At 40.7% G+C, this 18,000-nt stretch overlaps 1 protein-coding gene across 3 annotated transcripts in view; it reads right to left on the bottom strand.

The window, feature by feature from the left end:
- Positions 1-2,282: 2,282 nt before the first annotated feature.
- LOC107385184 (SLIT-ROBO Rho GTPase-activating protein 3) overlaps positions 2,283-18,000 on the bottom strand; it is a 51,044-nt gene continuing 35,326 nt past the window's right edge. The window contains exons 9-22 of one of the 3 annotated variants that reach the window (XM_054730617.2): positions 16,330-16,527; positions 16,150-16,234; positions 14,277-14,304; positions 11,490-11,520; positions 11,163-11,223; positions 9,590-9,667; positions 9,143-9,277; positions 8,952-9,057; positions 8,651-8,878; positions 7,672-7,745; positions 7,366-7,546; positions 3,460-3,606; positions 3,063-3,378; positions 2,283-2,977 (exon numbers count right to left, since the gene is read on the bottom strand). In XM_054730617.2, coding sequence (XP_054586592.2) covers positions 2,513-2,977; positions 3,063-3,378; positions 3,460-3,606; positions 7,366-7,546; positions 7,672-7,745; positions 8,651-8,878; positions 8,952-9,057; positions 9,143-9,277; positions 9,590-9,667; positions 11,163-11,223; positions 11,490-11,520; positions 14,277-14,304; positions 16,150-16,234; positions 16,330-16,527 — 2,133 coding nt within the window. In that variant the 3' untranslated portion in view covers positions 2,283-2,512. Of the gene's footprint in view, positions 2,978-3,062; positions 3,379-3,459; positions 3,607-7,365; positions 7,547-7,671; positions 7,746-8,650; positions 8,879-8,951; positions 9,058-9,142; positions 9,278-9,589; positions 9,668-11,162; positions 11,224-11,489; positions 11,521-12,842; positions 12,946-14,276; positions 14,305-16,149; positions 16,235-16,329; positions 16,528-18,000 lie in introns of all 3 variants that reach the window. The other 2 variants (XM_054730614.2, XM_054730611.2) reach the window with 2 other exon arrangements.

Genomic DNA, 18,000 nt, shown 5'->3' on the forward strand with positions numbered 1-18,000 from the left:
TTTTTCATCAGCTGCGCAAGGGAGAGGCGCCCACGTACTGGAGATGTTCTCCGTCCCCTGGGGAGCATTGCAAAGCAATTCTCCGCAGGACAACAGAGGGCATAGTGGTTTTATATGGTATCACACCACCATTACACTCATGTATCCGATAATATATTTACTAACGTGTTTATAAGTTTCAGACTTTTTAAAACGGACAAATTAGTCTTTCATTCTCTTCCACTTCTTCATACGGTTGGCACATCTAAACCATGCTCTAAACCCACGTTTCTCATCATTTCCGTCCATGTAAAAAAGTTTGCTCCATATTTTGTACTCCTTAAGTCACGGGTGAATATGTCCATATTTTCTGACTTTTTCCGCAATGCATTCTTCAACCTGTTTCGTGTCAGCCTCTAAATATCGTTTTACTTTTGATGGGGCAATGACAGTGCTGTTGACAAATTAACAGGAAGTGGCATCCTGACCAATCACAAGCTTGAGAAGTATAAATCAGGCTATACTCATTCAGTAAGCAAATGTTAAAGTACTTTTTATTAATTTGTCTTAGCTAACGTAACTTGTCTCAGGACCCAAGTAACTTGCAGTTAGGTGCATTTTACTTTCTATTAGTAGTTCCAACACACTAATTATTTAGTTCCTTGCACTTACCATTTTAAGTAAAAGGCCTATATTTTATATAGCACCTTCTAGAGTCCTGGAACCCCCCCAAGGCCCTTTACAACACAATCAGTCATTCAGCCGTTCACACACACATTCACACCCTGGTGGGGATGAGCTACGATGTAGCTACAGCTGCCCTGGGGCGCACAGACAGAGGTGAGGCTGCCGAACACTGGCGCCACCGGTCCCTCCGACCACCACCAGCAGGCAAGGTGAGCAAAGTGTCTTGCTCAAGGACACAACAAGTGACAAACAGAGCGGGGCTTGAGCCTGCAACCTTCCGATTACAGTGCAAGCACTTAACTTCTGTGCCACTGTCGCAAGTGCAATCACCCTGCATGCTTTTTTCAAGTAAGCAGAACTAATCAGATTTTACAGTGTACATTTAGAAAACAATAGAGACACATGGCTAACTGGCTCTAAAATAAAATAGCTGCACAAATGTTTCCCACCTAAAATCATGAAACAGACACAAAAGTCTTGAGTTGAGTTTATTATTCTGCTAACATCTGTGCAAGGATAAGAATTACAAAACTCTACGGACTACAGATGATATTATATCCCATCCTATGATACAATGTTATATTTACAGGCATTTTTATTCACTCTAATGCATTTACACTTGAAAGATCAGCCTCATGGGACAAACAACAATCAGTAAACAGCGTGTTGAGCTCAACATCCACACGGCCTGCAGCGACTGACCCAGACAGGAAAAACTCTTTGTTTCTAGTCCAGCCTCATCCTAACAAAGACACAGAACCCTGTAGAGTATATTAGTGCATTAGTTGACAGAATTGTGCGAGTGTCTCACTGATTTGTTGAGGGAATACAGCTAACCTTTTATTTCTGTAAAGAGATGATTGTAAGAAAACGAACATTTCCAGGACAGTTTTAGCTTCCTTTTTTGATGTAATGGATGCGACATTGCCTGCTTTTACGACTGAAAGATGAAGAAACCCGAATGAAAATACAAGCTAGAGTAATAATATATTTATAAAAAGTTTCCAAAAGGTAAGACTTTATAAGACAGACTGAACACTTCTTTAATCAAACATCGTTTGTGATCCTTTTACACTGTGAGATGAGACTCCAACGTAAAAGCTGCTGCAGAATTGCTGTGCTGGAGTCATTCGCTAAAACGTTTAACATTTAATGTTTATATTTAGAGAACATCTTTTTTTATGTTATACCTACGATGCATAGAATATTTGTACAGTGTGCAGAATATTTAAATGATTTGATGCTGTTAATGCAGCGCAATTGTAAATTCCCTTCATCTAGTGGTCATGAGCAGAACTGCAGCTTGTGTTTTAATGTTTGGCTGGCTGTCACAGAGTTGGGTCGTTTTCTCTCTGGTCAATAAAAATGGTGCTGAAGGAATTACTCTAACACAAGACACGATGTCCCACCATCACAGTCTGCATGTCTACATGACGAGTGGGCAAATATTCCCTTAAGTGATTCATGATAATGGAGCAGGAAACCAGACACAGAGCGCCCAGCTCGCAGCATCTTAGTAATCTAATAACGCTTCATTGAGTTGCTCCTCTGTTATAATTCAGCAAACAGAAACATTTTCCAGTGCATTTCTCCATTCCAGCTCGGTAGAAGTCTATAAAACCATCCCTATGGGTTTAAATCTATTTCTGTGTAATACAAATCACTGTAACACGCTCCAGCCACGGGCCGGTATTGCGCGGACAGACACCAGTAGCCGCTCTCATCTTCTAATCCAGATTAGTGGTAAATATTCAGAAGGATCGGATGTTTGATTTGCAGTCTAGAGAAGGTGTGATGATGGTTTAAGTCAGTGTTTTTAGCTTCTTCTCTCCTGGGCTGACTAGAGCTACATGTGGCCTTGTTTGTCCGAGGAGGAGGAGGAAGTGGACGGTGATGGGGAGGGTGCTTTAGGAAACACCCGTTCAGTGGGGGTGATGCCTGGGCTGCCCAGACCAGAAGAGCCGGAGCTGCTGGAGCGGTGTGGCCCCTGGCCCAGTCCAATCACAGGAGCAGGTCTGACGGGCCTGACGGGCGGGGGCCGTAGAGGGGCGCTCGGTCTGCGCACCGACAGAGCAGGCTTAAATGTGGTCATGGTCTCGGAGGAGGAGGTGCTGCTGCTGCGCCGCTGGGCTGCGTCCGGATCTCTGATCACCATGGTGTGCAGCGGGCTGGCGGACACATCATGGGCCCCACCGGGCTGTTTGAGCGTCTCCAAGGTGTCCAGGACAACATCAGGGGCGTGTTTGGCCACGTTCTGCCTCTCCAGCTCACGCAGCTCGTGCAGAGCTGTGTTCATCGTTTTCTCTATGTCCTGACAAATATCAACAAACAAAAAGCAATGAGAGGGTGGCAGCACGTACTACAGGGAGAGTTTAACAACTTTTTGTGACGCTCACCTCGGCGAGTGCATCAGTCTCTAGACCCTTGTGGTCCCCTAAACTGGCATGTCGAGTTGTGCTCGGTGACGATCGCTGGGAGTGGCTGTCGACGAACGCCTTCCTGTCGGGTTGATTGATGCAGCCAGCACTGCCAAACGTGGTGAGACGCCTCTTCTCTGGGCTGTCTGTGTGAACTCGGCTGACGACCAACTTGTGCGGACTGCAAGGCCGAGGCATGACCCTGGGGGGTTGATCGGCCAATCGGGAGGGGCTGAGATTGTCTGCACCATTCCTTTGACGAGGGACGTCAGCTCCATCTGATCGGACTCTCACCCTGAAAGATGATATGTTAATTATTGTCTTTATTAGATTAAAGCACATTCCTCTCATCGTCTTCTGCAAAGTTTTTCCCCACCTTCCCAAAGCAACTCCGAAACGATTCTCAGGTGCATGCTCGCAAGGGGACTGATGCTCATTTCTAGAGGAGACCCGGTAATTGTGATATGGTCCGCTGTAGGCCTCACCGTCAGTCTTCTGAACGTTGTCAGTGAACGCATCATCCCTGAAGCAGAGGTCATCGTGCAGTTAACATATTTAGTGAAACCAAATCTTTCCACCAAAGATTTTTATTTGAAAAGCACCATACAAAATGTAACCAAGGAGCATAAAAGCATATAACCAGTCACATAAAAGCCAAACAATAAAAATGAGTCTTCAAACGACTCTTAAAAACATGCAGCAAAGGTGACAGTTTAATATCAAGTGGAAGTTCATTCCAGGGAGAAGGAGCCAAGACTGAGAAAGCCCGATCACCTCTAGACCTGTACCTAGTCTGTGGGACAATCAGTAGCTCCAGATCAGCCGAACGTAGAGTCCGTGATGGGGCATGCCTTTTTATTAATGCTGCCAAGTATGTTGAGAGCTGAGAGAAAATGGAAAAAGGACGACCTTTATGTCTCGCTGGATATCCTTAGGGATGCTCGTGCTGAATACCAGTGTGCACTAAAGCATGCAAAGACACAGTACTTTCTATGCTTATTGTAAATAACTCCCACAGGACTCAGGTCTTATTTAGTGTACTGAGTCATCTTATCTCCCTTGGTGTGTCTTCTTGCCTAAAGTTTTCTGATCTGTTCTGTGAAAAGTTGAAGAATTTCTTCACAGATAAGATCACCTCTCTTAGATTATCTTCCCCTTCCTCTCTGGTGGACACAGCCTCTTCACAACCATGCTCAACAGCTTTTGACCAGTTTGAGCTGTTGTCTCTCTCTGACCTCTCAAAGTTGTTTCACCAGTCAAGACCTTCCTGCAGCCCACTGGATAGTATTCACCCATCACTTTTAAAAAATGTTTTTTTCCACAATTGGGTCCATTATTTTACTTATTATAAATACTTGTTTATCTGCTGGTCATGTCCCTGCCGCCTTTAAACATGCTGTTATTCAGCCACTCTTAAAGAAACCTAATCTCGATCCCATGGTGCTCTCCAACTACAGGCCTATCTCCAAGCTCCCTTTCCTTTCTAAGGTCATGGAGAAAATTGTCTACAGGCAGCTGCAGAACTACCTCGATCAATATGGTATTTTAGTGAAGTTTCAATCAGGTTTTAAGCAATACCACAGTATGGAGACTGCTCTTTTAAGAATAATTAATGATATATTTTTAACTATCGATTCCGGTCAATCAGCTGTATTGATCCTTTTAGACCTAATGGCGGCCTTTGATACGGTGGACCATGAGATCCTTTTATCCCGCCTAGAGCATGACGTTGGCATCCGGGGCTCAGTGTTGCAGTGGTTTAAGTCCTACCTGTCAGACAGGACTTTTACAGTAAATATGGGGCAGTATTGTTCATCTCCAGCGAAACTTAGTTGTGGTGTCCCTCAAGGTTCAGTTTTGGGCACGCTCTTGTTCTTGCTGTATATGTTGCATCTTGGCGCCATCTTTCATAAGCATGGTATCTCGTATCACTTCTTTGCGGACGATGTGCAGATATATGTCCCACTACATTCTAGACGGCCATCGTTTGACAAATTACTGAATTGTCTAAAAGATGTTAAAAACTGGCTACAATTCAACCTTCTCACCTTAAATGACAAAAAGACGGAAATTGTCGTTTTTGGGGACCCTGGGCTGTTGCACGGGGTAAACAGTGTATTTGGCCCTTTAGAATCCTTTTGCATGTCTCAGGCAAGAAATCTGGGTTTTTTCATTGATGGCCATTTTAAAATTGATAAACAGATGAGTTCTGTTGTCCAGAGTGTGTTCTTTCATTTGCGTGTTCTTAGCAAAGTCAAGCCCTATTTACCACTCAAAGACTTTGAAAAGGTTATACACCTGCTAATCATGTCAAGATTAGACTACTGCAGCTCTCTATATCATGGACTGTAGCAGTCGTCAATTCACCGCTTGCAGGTGGCTCAGAATGCGGCAGCTCGCTTGCTGACAGGTAGGAGGCGCAGGGATCACATAACACCAGTCTTACAAGCTCTTCACTGGCTCCCGATCACTTACAGGATTCAATTTAAAATGCTAATGATCTGTTTTAAGGCACAACACAATTTGGCCCCTCCTTATCTGTCAGAACTTTTAAACACTCATGTCCCCAAATGAAACCTCCGATCATCCTTCCTACATCTATGATCTGTTCCCAAGTCTAGGATGAAGTCCAGAGGTGACAGAGCTTTATCTGTGGCCGCTCCCAAGCTCTGGAACAGCCTTCCCCTACAGATTAGGTCTGCTAACAGCCTTTCTGCTTTTAAGTCTCTTTTAAAAACCTACCTTTTTACCCTTGCTTTTAACTGATTTTATCGTTAATTAATTTTATGGTCTACTGGACGGTTCTCGGTGTTTTATCATTTTATTTCTAATGCTTGTCTGTGTACAGCACTTTGAGCAGTCTCTGATTGTTGGAAATGTGCTATATAAATAAACTTGTCATTGACATTGTTGGAGCACTACCATAAAGAGACCAGAAGACATAGCACATAACTTTAAACTTAGCTCGCAAAACTACAGGAAGCCAAAGTAATGAGGCCAACACAGGAGTGATGTGTGGCAACCTCCTTGTCCCTGTCAGAAATCTGCCCACAGAGTTCTGAACCAACTGTAGACATCTCAATGTTGCCTGACTTAGCCCAACATAAAAAGCATTGCCGTAGTCGAGCCTGGATAAAACAAATTAATGTAATGCCTCTATTAAAAGTCGTAGCACATTTCTTTACTCAAGGAAAATACAGTATATGAAGAAGGATTTCAGATACCCATGAACTCTTTCTTACTTCATGAGGAAATTTAAAGAAAAAATATTTGGAACATGTTGAAAGTAGCGATAAACTGAAACATTGGCCGGCTGATATATTGAACCAATATTTACTTTTTTTAAATTTATTGGTATACACCTCTTTAGTGGAGCCAATTTAAAGTCAGGCAGATCTCCGGGCAGTTCTTTTTATTTAGCCATTCTATATTTAAAACTTGGTAGGTTTTTATGATTTGTTTGACCAAATATTAGATATCAATAATGAGCAATACATGAAATTACGATTCAAAATTTGGTTAAAATCAGAGTTCAAAACTAATTCGGGTTCAGAAATGCTGTGCATGTATGATTTTGATTGGTGACATTTTAGCATTCAAATAAGGTGGAAGAAATTACGGCCAAGAAAATCCGCCCAAAAACAGTCACCTGTGCATGTCAGCACCGGTATCGGCAATAACCCACATCGGTGGATCTCTGGTCAAAAGTTTCTGCAAACATTTTGAGTCTTTATGAAAACAACGCTTTAGCAGGTCCTGGGTCACAATTTGTCTCCAAGAGTGGACACTTGCTAAGAACAGGATGAGAATGACTATAATAAAAATAAAACACAAAGCAACTCCAAACAGCAAGGTGGAAAGCTGGTGGAGAAATTTTAAGATCAAGTTATACCCTACCAGAGTCTTACTCCACCTTATTTTTCCTATTTGAAAAATGCGCCACAAAGACGAGTTGTCTGGCGAACCTGAAGGGCAGCACACTGATGGTTTCAGGCTGAATTATTAAAGTTTAAATAAGATGTACAACATAACACCTACAGATGTCTACTGCACTACTAGACACTCAATTATACAGGTTATCAGCACAAAAAGGTTGATTTTGGGCTAACATGCTCTTTAAGGCTTTTTTCAAGGGCAAGTTTAGAAAAAGAAAAAAACTTCTCTTCAGTCGATCGTTTTTTTGGGGCTGATTTATTTATTGGTGCAACAAACAAGTATGGAAGAAAATAAGCAAGCTTGTGACCTTTTTATTGGCTCAGTAGGTTTAATAAATCAGACTTACATGTCCTGCACTACAATGTACTGATGTGGGATCAGCCCGTCCACCCCGTTGTGTCGACCCTCCCACCAGTCCTCAGACGCTCGCAGGTACAGCAGCAAAGACGCTCCCTTCTTAAAGGACAGCTCTCTTGGACTCCGGCCCACGTAGTCAAACTTAGCTATGGCCTCAATCGGCTCAAACTCTGCAACGATAAGGAAAAAAAAGCACTACAGATTTTGATTTCAAAATCTCATCATTTCCCACATCAGCTCCAAAATACTACAGCAGTGATTGTGACAGTTTATCGATCGGGCTCGGCAGTCTGACCTTCATCACTCGTGTTTGGTCCAGTCCCATTGTCGATCTCGTCAAGGGTTCCCGGCTCACTGTGAGGGCTTTCACTGCACGGATGAGAAGGATTTTTAAATTTTTACGGTTTATTACAATTGTAACAAGATTTTCTTTATATCTGAACAAAAAAGCAACAGGAAATTAAACTAAATCTGGAGGTGGACTGAAATGTGATTTTTACAGCTGAGTATCAGACTCACTGGGACCAAACAGATTTTCACAAGGTTGTCTTCAGAACCACGGCAGCAATGGGCTGAATAACTGCACATCTAATTTCTTACCCTCTTACCTAATGCATGAGGTTAGGCGAGTCAGTGCAACAACTATTTTTAAAAATGACACAATTCTGACTCTGAACTATCTTAACATCACTTGATTAGAATTAATCTTTTTTATGGCAAGTTTGCATATAAAGAAATGAGCAAAACTTTAATATGTTTAGTGGAGATTAATCAGCCACAGATGCACAATTGGGCAAAAGAACCTGTCTTAATGCTGCTATTTGTTCTGGATTTTGATGATAAAGAACAAAGGAGTGCTGGTACTAGGGGGGTAAAAAAATTGGATGGGTGTCTTTATTTCAATATTTTAACCAGAGTGACTGAGTTTTATTGTTACACTGGAAAATTGCACCTTAATTTCGTCGTACAATGTCCCGTTGCTACAATGACGAGAAAGATTTGGATTCTGATTTGGCTCCTTTGAGAAGTGCATCTTTTAATCTCACTTTTACACAATGAAAAATGAATAAACAATGATAGTAGAAACTGATAGTTAATGGGAAAATGTTACGTTGGGGAGTCCATATTTTTTATATTGTTTGGTCTTGTTTTGTTGCTCTGACTGCACTTTTAAAGCCAAAGCCACATTAGTCAGTTTGGAGGACTTTGAAAGTCAAATAAGATTAAAGTGAATGTACAAAAATGTTAAAAGTAATGTGTTTCCTTGGACCTACCAGTACTCTTCCCCTCCAGCCATGCACTTTTCATACACTGGTCCCTCTAACTCTCTCTGGCTTGGGAAGATAGCCTCATTGTGGATGATAACTGTCTTAATAATCTCATTAACGTGCGCTTGGCAGGCTACGGGGTCCTGGTCATCCGGTATGGGCATCAGCGTGGGGCCAAAGCAGATCGCTAAGTTGTAGGGGTCCATCATGTTCTCATCGCTGTACTGGGAAAGACTTGGAGAAACACAACCACTCAGTATCTCAGTAATAAATTTGCACGTTTAAACTTCGTCTTGAGGAGACTTACTGGTTCAGAAATGCAAACAAGTATCTCATGACAACAATCACAGGCCGCGGACATTTCACAATTATCTGCTGAAGGTGACGAGCTCTTTCTGCATCGGAGTCAACTTCTAGAAGAACAAATAAACGCGAATCAAGTGGAACAATCATAAATATTTCAGTACATTTCCAGTGTTTTCCTATAATCCGACTCACTGGTGGTGGACATGAATTCGAAAAAACGCTCTTTGGGGAACAACGGGTTTTCCAGGCCGCGGAAGTAGAGCTTGAGAACGCCCGCCACAGAGTTGATGTCATGATCCGTCTGATCGTCCACCAGCGGATCCTCTCCTGCAGATGGACCAAACTCCTCTCATTAGTCATACAGAAAATCCACTCTCATTTGACAAGGTCCTGATGCAATTTGCTGTGTATTGTAAATTAGAGCAGGATAATGCAGTTATGCTTCCTCATTTATTATGACTCCAGGATGCAGATCTTTTATGCATTAAGTGGTTTACATGTCCATTATGTGGGGTACATGCGACACGCAGGCTCTTTATTTGCACTTTAGAGTCCTGCAAGATGCACTGTGGCTTTTCAGGTGGGCAAAACGCAATTTAAAACCAATCATAAGAAGATGGCAAGCAACCTGGGACTAACCTCTTTCAAATGCATTCTTAATGTCATTGACTTCGACCTGAGATCCTGGAACGCGGAATATACCCTGCTGCTGAAGACCTGTGGAAACACAAAAATGCATTAAAGTCATATGAAAAAGAAAGCTGTAAAATAAATCACTAAGGTGAAAATGCCCCCGGTGTAATTTGGGTTAATGTCTAAACTTTTAGTCATTGTTCTTTTTATCTTCCAGTTATAAATTAAATGTAAAAAGGGCATTTGTAGCTAAATTAGGACAAATATGAAACTGTCTTGTTCTTAGAAAAACAAACCAGTTCTTATCTAGATCCAGTCTAGGGCAGCAGATCTTTGATCTGGAAACATTCAGGGTCAAAGAGAAGCAAGTGTTACATTATAAAATGTATTATTGGTGTTCACAAACTTCGTGTATGCAGCCACAAAATGACAATTCAGGTCATAAAATAGGAAATGTGCAGCATCCACTGCAGATTAAAACAATCTTAACAGAAATAATCCAGCTAATTTGTTTCTACAGAATTTTAAATGTCTGAAAGTTTTCATCAAAATGGTTAAAGAATGTTGTTCTTATGCTTCAATGTTTTTCTGCACAAAAAGTCTAAAGTTGACTCAAAATGAGTCACTTTCTTCTGCAGAAAATTCTTCTGCTGGAATGTAAGAAATTCCTTTTCAATAGCTCAGGGTTTTTGACTTTTAATAAGTGGCCAAACATCAAAACACCTTGAATAAAGCCGGCCTGAGTGCAGAGATAAACAATGAGCAGACCAGATTAGGGACCGGTCTTCAAAAAGACAGCAGCTAAATCAAAGTATTTCAGACAGAACGTGACAAGTGGAGCAGCAGGAATGAGGAAAAATGCTTTTCTTTTATAGTATTAATTATTAAAATTCAAACAAAAAAAGAGCATAACTGTAAATGTGCATAATGTGTGGTATTTTTGATTCAAGTAAGTATCGAGGTACATATCTAGGTAGATTAATTAGTAATGAATTAAGAAGTTAAAAATATACACGAATATTGAACAAATAAGACCAAAACAATGTTTAATGGGGCATTTTAGATCATTTTTATTTTTATTTCAGTCTTTTGAAAAATATTTTATTATGAAATTCAGACTTGCTTACAACAAAAAAGATTGTGATGATTTAATTGTAAATCTGCAAACTGAAAAATTTCTTTGAATAAGAAAAGTTGGATCATTCCTATCATCCAATGTCTTTTAATGTCAATGTTTCAGACTAAGACCTATTGTTGAGTAACTGCTGAACTGGTCAACTCCTGAACATGAAGTTATGTTAAGTTACTCAGCTATGAAATTACATTTTAGCTCAATTTCTGTAAAAAGTTACAGCTATTTTTGTGTTTTCTGAAGAAAGTTGACTCCAGTGGTTCAAACAAAAAAAGTAATCGTTTTAGATGTCCAGTGGTTAGTTTCTGAGAATTTAATTCAAATCTGTTCAGTGGTTCAAAAGCTATTTTGCAAAATCTACTAACAAACACAGAGGCAAAAACATTACAGCCTGTCATTTGTGTGGTGAGAGACAAGAGCAGGAAAATATTTAACCAATGAACATACCGTACAGATTGATGTACCGAACACAGCTTTCAACCACCACAGGTATAGGCTGAGCAGAATCCTACACAGACAATCGAATGATCAGCAAAACATTTAAAAAACAAAACACATAAACAAATAAGGTGTTTTATTCTAACTAAATGTTGCATCTCCTCAAAATGATAACTTCCTACTTTTATAATGGTTTAGAACAAAAAACATACAGAGGACACTCATGCTAGTGTTTGGGCTAACAGGAAGACTAACAGTTCAGAGGCAGACATATTATTTAGCTTATTAAACAAATACACTGTGAAGATCCTGCCTTGCTGTTATAAGACAGAGTACCTGAGTGCGGGCACGGACATTCCGTCGTCCTCTGGCCAGAGAGTAGAAAGGTACATAGGCAGAGGAAGAGAAGCAACAACAACAACCACAAAAGGTTAGAGACAGAGACAGATCTCACAGAGGCCTGGTCTGAGAGGAAAGCCAAAGTCTGAGGGTGGAGGATGTGGGAAAATGAACCAAATGAACTAATATCCTACTTAAAGCAGCAATCCAGAGTTTTCCTAGCCTACAATCTGGTCAAACAGCAGCCAAAGAAAAATTATTTTGCTCCCCATGTCGGTCTTGCTTCAGCAGGTCTACTATTGGACCTATAAGTTTGGTGGGCCAATCATAGCATTCTATTGGTTTGGTGGGCCAATCATAGCAGTTTATCGTTTTGGGGGCAGGGTGATGCAACAGAGCGGAACAACTAAGATGGCGGCGAAAGGTTTGAAACAGCTTTGGCATCAACTTTGGACTATTTAGATTCAGGCTTTTCTTCGAGTCAAGAGCAGATAGAGGTACTTCTTCGACAGTGTATGGAGATCTGCCCCCATTGACTGAAATCCACTGTGGTGGGTACGTCATATTGTTCAGTGTCCAATAGCATGTGGAGACAGTTTGAAAGACAACCATAAATTCCACCCCTTGACTGAGCTTTGTCTATGGGTTGTTGCCATCCAATATAGGTTGGCTTGCCATGTCATCCAATGTCCTGTAGAGCTGCTCAGCATTAGCCAATAGTGTTCAACATCCACTTTTGTATAGATGTCATTCATAAGCATGCCTAGTATTTGCGGACATACCTAGATAGTTGCCGAGTTGGCGATCTTTCTCAAGGGAAAGTAAGTCTTTATAATCAGAGAAGACTTAATCAGGGAAGTAGGAAGAGGGGCTTAAGGTGCAATTTGTTTTTCCGCCTCTAGATGATGTCCTCTGATGAAAAACTCCAGATTTCTGATTTAAGCGAATTAAAATTTATGCTTAAAGACATTAAACAATGTCAAATTAAAACCTCTACAAATGTTACTTTATTAGGGAATAAAACAGATAACTAATAAATAATTGATCATCAAAATCAGACTCGTTTCCAGCCAAATTTAGCATGTGATTGATGTGAGCTCTCAAAACTGAGAATTAAAGCCCTCCAGTAGTATTTTGTTGAAGTAACAAAAACCCGTCACCAAATCCCATTTGGCCATTCCTTCCTAAACTCAAAGACTGTGAGGACAGGACGCTGAGCAAGAAGAAAGTGCATAAGTGAAACAACGACTGGATAAAAGAGGCGTCACAGGCAAAAGGCAGGACCCCCGAGGACTGCTTAGTGAGACAGCTGAGCTCACAGAGAAACAAAGAGCGCAGATGGGCCGATACCTGAATGAAGGCCTCCATATTGCCGTTAAACAGCTTATGGGTAAAAATGGAGCGAGGTCTAGACTTCCTCATTTTCTGGGGTTTAGGGGGAAGAGTGGGGGGCCTGGGGAGATGGTGGGTTACAGGGTTGGTACATGGTCAATATGAAATACAACAACAAAATTACAACAGGCATAAATATATATATATAATGATGATAAAAAATGTAATGAAATGTTTTAACTGCTTTAAACAGAATTCTTCAATAGTGATGTAAGAAAATATCAATGCAATGAGATGTCACACTTTTTCCTGTTATGATACTAACTATGAAACTAAATCATTATTTGAAAGCAGACAATAGAATTTTGACTTAAAATATGCATGCATTTATTTTGTGTCATGCAATTCAAACTCCGACTGCTAGGTGGCAGCAATTTTTACCGCCTTGATTTTGATGGATGAGATTTAATGACAACATTGGATGTTTCTTGGAAGGGTCTGACCTGAATTTTCAAATTAAATTCAGTCTTAAAAATGTCAAATATCATCTTTATTGTATTATGGTGATGCATCGTATCGTCTCCACTGTATTGTGGTATATCCTATCACCAATATGCACCCCCTAGTCCCCTAGTCTCTGACAAATTTATTAACGGCACCAAAAACAGTTGACATTTATCTTGGCAGAATCACAGCAGAAGCTTGTTTTGCATTCACGGAAAGTATCTGGTCAAAATTATTTTGCCTGCATTTCCCCTTATATGCAATCTTCATTAAGAAAACCCACAGGAAACAAAATCTTATGCAACACATTTTTATGCATTAAGTATGTGTAATTGCAAGGATAGAAAATGTAAAAAGTATATTTTTACAAACTCATTGCTGCCTTTATTTTCTCATACATGAAGCACAAGACCTTTAACCAGAAAGTGAAGGAGTGGGCACCATCTTTATCTCTACAAGCATCAAAGTGGTAAAAATGAAACACTGTCGGGGCTTTGTACTGGCTGCTTGAAGCTTACCGTGTTTTCTTGTTTCGTCTAGAGCGGATCTAAACAAACAGGATGTTCACTGTGGCTTCAGACAGTTGCACACTCTCATGAAAGTTTTGTGATTTTCTTTGAACATAAAAAAACACCCACACTCCCCAAAATAGTTACCTATTCATTTAAACTCATTTGTGTGTAGAGGTGACGGATTAACTTGCAACAACATTTGTAGCCTATTCAGATCTAAAATTTACATATTTAATTCACTTTTCAGCTTTTTTCTTTTTCTAGGCAACCTATTTGCCTTTTAAAACGAAGACTTTGGCACAACCTTTGGAAAAAAAACTAGTTCATCACCAAATTATAGACTTAGCATCAACTTCTCCCCCACTGTTGAATTGTTTTATGAAACACAGGAAGGATTTGATACTTTTATTCACCCTTTTCTCTCTGGACACCTTACCTTGTTGTTCCATATTCAGCCCTCTCTCCTAAAAGCAAAAAAAAATAAAAATAAAAATAATAAAGAAACAGAGCCAGAATTAGAATATGCTCAGTTTTCAGTCACAGTAGTTAGCTGTACGGTTGACTGCTGGCTGATTATACAAGCTGGCAAATGGAGACGGAAAGGGGTGTTAGAAGGAAAAGGGGCATCTATTCAGTCCAACTGAATGGGGTGAGCGCCATCGCTGTTTGACTCACTGCCAGACAGCGGTCATTCAGCGGTCGCCCTAGAAACAGCACAAGAGCTCCAGAAGGGGACGGTCTGTCGACTCTCTTTCCCACTACGCTAAGTGGAAAATGTAACCAGGGGCAACAAGAGGGGGAGGCTGATTCGTACAGCGGGAGGATTTCATGTCTGCAGCTGGTCAGTGTAAATATTTCTCAGTAACAAATTAACTTATTTAAGTGTGCAAACTTTTAACTCATTTGCATTTCTTATGCACATGCAAACCCTGAAGAAAACAGATGCACATTATAAATCTTAACTGATGCTTTCCTTGTTTGATTTTCACACAAAAGCGATCGTTAAATATTACTCTACTTTTCATCCAACTTACAGGCTGAAAAATGGAAAAACTAACACTACTTCAGATGTTTGGTGTTTTCACAGCAGTTTAACATTTTTAGTTCAACGTTTGTTGTAGCCGTTTACAAACTTCAGTAGAATTAGACTATGAGAAAACTTAAATGGACTTCACAACCTCTCTGAACTGCCACAGTTTCTTTTGATTATTTGATTTTTTTTTATTAAAAAAAATATACAATTCTGAATAAAAACTCATTAAATGCATGACCACTACCATACAACATTACAAAAAAATGCACATTTTTGATTTAATATTGCAGCAGTTATCATAAATATGGATTGGCCAATATTTAAAGCAGCAATAGAAAATGTACAAGATAGTTAAAAAAATGTTTTCATGCCTCATAAAAACATCCGAAAATAGAACAGCTACAAATATTTTGTGAAGATTAAAGATAAAAAATGTCTGAAAACCTCCCTGAGGTGTACTGACGGAAGCAAGATTGCCAAACATAGGCGTCACCGGTCCCTCCAACCGCCACCAGCAGGTAAGGCGGGTTAAGTGTCTTGCCCAAGGACACAACAGTAGCCTGTTCTGGCAGGAGCTGGGATTGAACCTGCAACCTTTCAATTACTGGACAACCCGCTCTACCACCTGAGCTACTGCTGCCCATGTTGCCACTACAACTTTAGGACAAACTACCAGTCACAAAAAAAGAGAAGCACCGTTGGAAGTCATGGACAACAAAAGACATTTTGACGGAGAAAATGGCAACTGGTGTTTAGCGCCATCTCGCTTACTCTGGAAATGTGAAATTCTGGTTCCGGCGGACGTGCCCGAGGATATGACGTAATGGGAGGGGTGAGTGTTCTGTCACCGTGTTTATGCTCTAAAGCTAGCTTGTTCTGTAGATTTGCTATTGTTGCTTCAACTTCAAAAATACTTTTAGATAAGAAAACCAAAATAAAAACAGAAATGTAATGAGAGGAGAGTTTTACTTATGGTGGATTTAAACAACTTCTTGCAATAAATATAAGGGGTTTGTTTAGGATGAAAATTTTAAAAGGGAACTAGGCAGTTTTGGCTTGCTTTTAGCACCTCCTAATGTCCCATTGTAGAACTGAAAGTAAAACGCTGAGCTTTTGTCTTTTTAACACCTTCATCTAACAGCTGAAATGTCTCCCAGCCTTCCTTAGAGTCTACAGGAGTGATTCATCACTAAGTTAAACAAATCAGCTGTGTTCTGTGCTTTGTTTAAAGAGAAATTAGAAAGGCTTCAGTTGATGAACTTTTTACAACTCTTACCTTCCCCTAACGTTTGCTTTAGGAGGTCATGCTTCGCCTGCAGCTTCACAATGAGATTGCTGCCATTCAAGTACTCCTTATATTTCTGCAGTTAGAAAAAAAAACATAAAATCAACAATAGCACTAAGAATAGTCCTAGAGTTTTTATACATTTTAAGACTTTTTTGTGTTGGAACGCACTGTAAAGTAAAAGCCCTCAGTCTCTTGGTGATTGGCTCTCCTTTTAGCAATGTTTGCCTTGCTCATGTATGAGTCAGAGGAAGCCGATTTGACAGACTCTGTTGATTGGCTGTGCTGGAAGGCCTCAGAAACATCAACATCCTCTACAGTGAGCATGTCCTGAAGCGTCTGCATGGTGGCATCAAGAGTCTTCTTTACCTAATTACAGAAAATGCATGTTTAGAACAGTTTATAACATCTCAAATGTAATATCTTTGGTAAATGAAGTGTAATAAATCAACAATTAAAATGTAATCTACAATAAAGTCATGACGAATACAAAGCCACAGGGTGTTTTCACTCAAGTTAGACTGAATAAACTGTAAAACACAAGAGTCATTCCATGTACGAGCATGCACTTTGATTCTTGATGTGGACAGGAAGAGAGTGTTAATTGCCATATTCATGACACGCACCGTAGTGACCTTTAAGTGGGTCTGAGTGAGTCACATTGACCTTGTTATTTCTATGGTGGCAGCAGTAGAGCGGTCAAGACACGAGTGTCCGAATAAAGAAATGAATAGAAACACAAAGAGACGGCTGCAGTGTTTGACGTGAAGGATACACTCACAAGATAGTTTTTGCACCAGCACCATTTTGTTGTTAAAGTTGTCTCACATTCACATTCATGATGTTATTTGAAATAAACATGTCTCATTTGACTCCTAAATGCTTCCTATACTCCAGCTGGGGTAATCTGCACACCTGCCAGCAAAAATCAGCTGTACCTCGCAGCTAAAGGATGATAAGGGGCGACGGTGGCACAGGAGTTAAGTGCTCGCCTCGCAATCGGAAGGTCGCAGGTTCGAGACCCGCTCAGTCTGTCGCTGTCGTTGTGTCCTTGGGCAAGACACTTAACCCACATTGCCTGCTGGTGGTGGTCGGAGGGACCGGTGGCGCCAGTGCTCGGCAGCCTCGCCTCTGTCAGTGCGCTCCAGGGCAGCTGTGGCTACATCGTAGCTCATCACCACCAGTGTGTGAATGTGTGTGTGAATGGGTGAATGACTGATTGTGTTGTAAAGCGCCTTGGGGGGTTCCAGGACTCTAGAAGGCGCTATATCAAATACAGGCCATTTACCATTTTACCATAAACTTCTAAACTGTGAGTTATACTTCAGGGTCAAGGAGAATGCAGAAATCAGACAGGCAATTATAAAAAAAAATCTGATACAGGTGCACACAGAGTCGTCGAATAAAGGATAAGGTCAAGAAGCAGTCCACTGGAGGACTCATCAGAGGTGTCCAAGCACAACACCCTCACAGTTTAAAACTGCAGTCATCATAAAATAAATGTGTTTCATGAGACATTATGTTTAAATTTGCACTGTAAAAAAATTCTCATCTTTTCACTGTACAATGATTTCCTACTAATGATGTAAGAAAGTCCCATCAGTCATCATCACATGCTGGTGATATTTCATCTTCGCATTTGACCCATCCCCATGGGGAGCGTTAAGCTGCAGCTGGCGCTGCGCTCAGGAACCATTTGGTTCTTTAACCCCTCAATCCAACCCCTTAAAGCTGAGTGTGAAGCAGGGAGGCACTGGTTCCCATTTTTAGTCTTTGGTATGATTTGAACCCATGACCTCCCAGTCCCAGGGCAGACACTCATGCCACAAGGCCACTGAAATA

This window comes from Nothobranchius furzeri, chromosome 3, assembly GCF_043380555.1.
Source record: "Nothobranchius furzeri strain GRZ-AD chromosome 3, NfurGRZ-RIMD1, whole genome shotgun sequence".
In the NCBI taxonomy this organism is placed as follows: domain Eukaryota; kingdom Metazoa; phylum Chordata; class Actinopteri; order Cyprinodontiformes; family Nothobranchiidae; genus Nothobranchius; species Nothobranchius furzeri.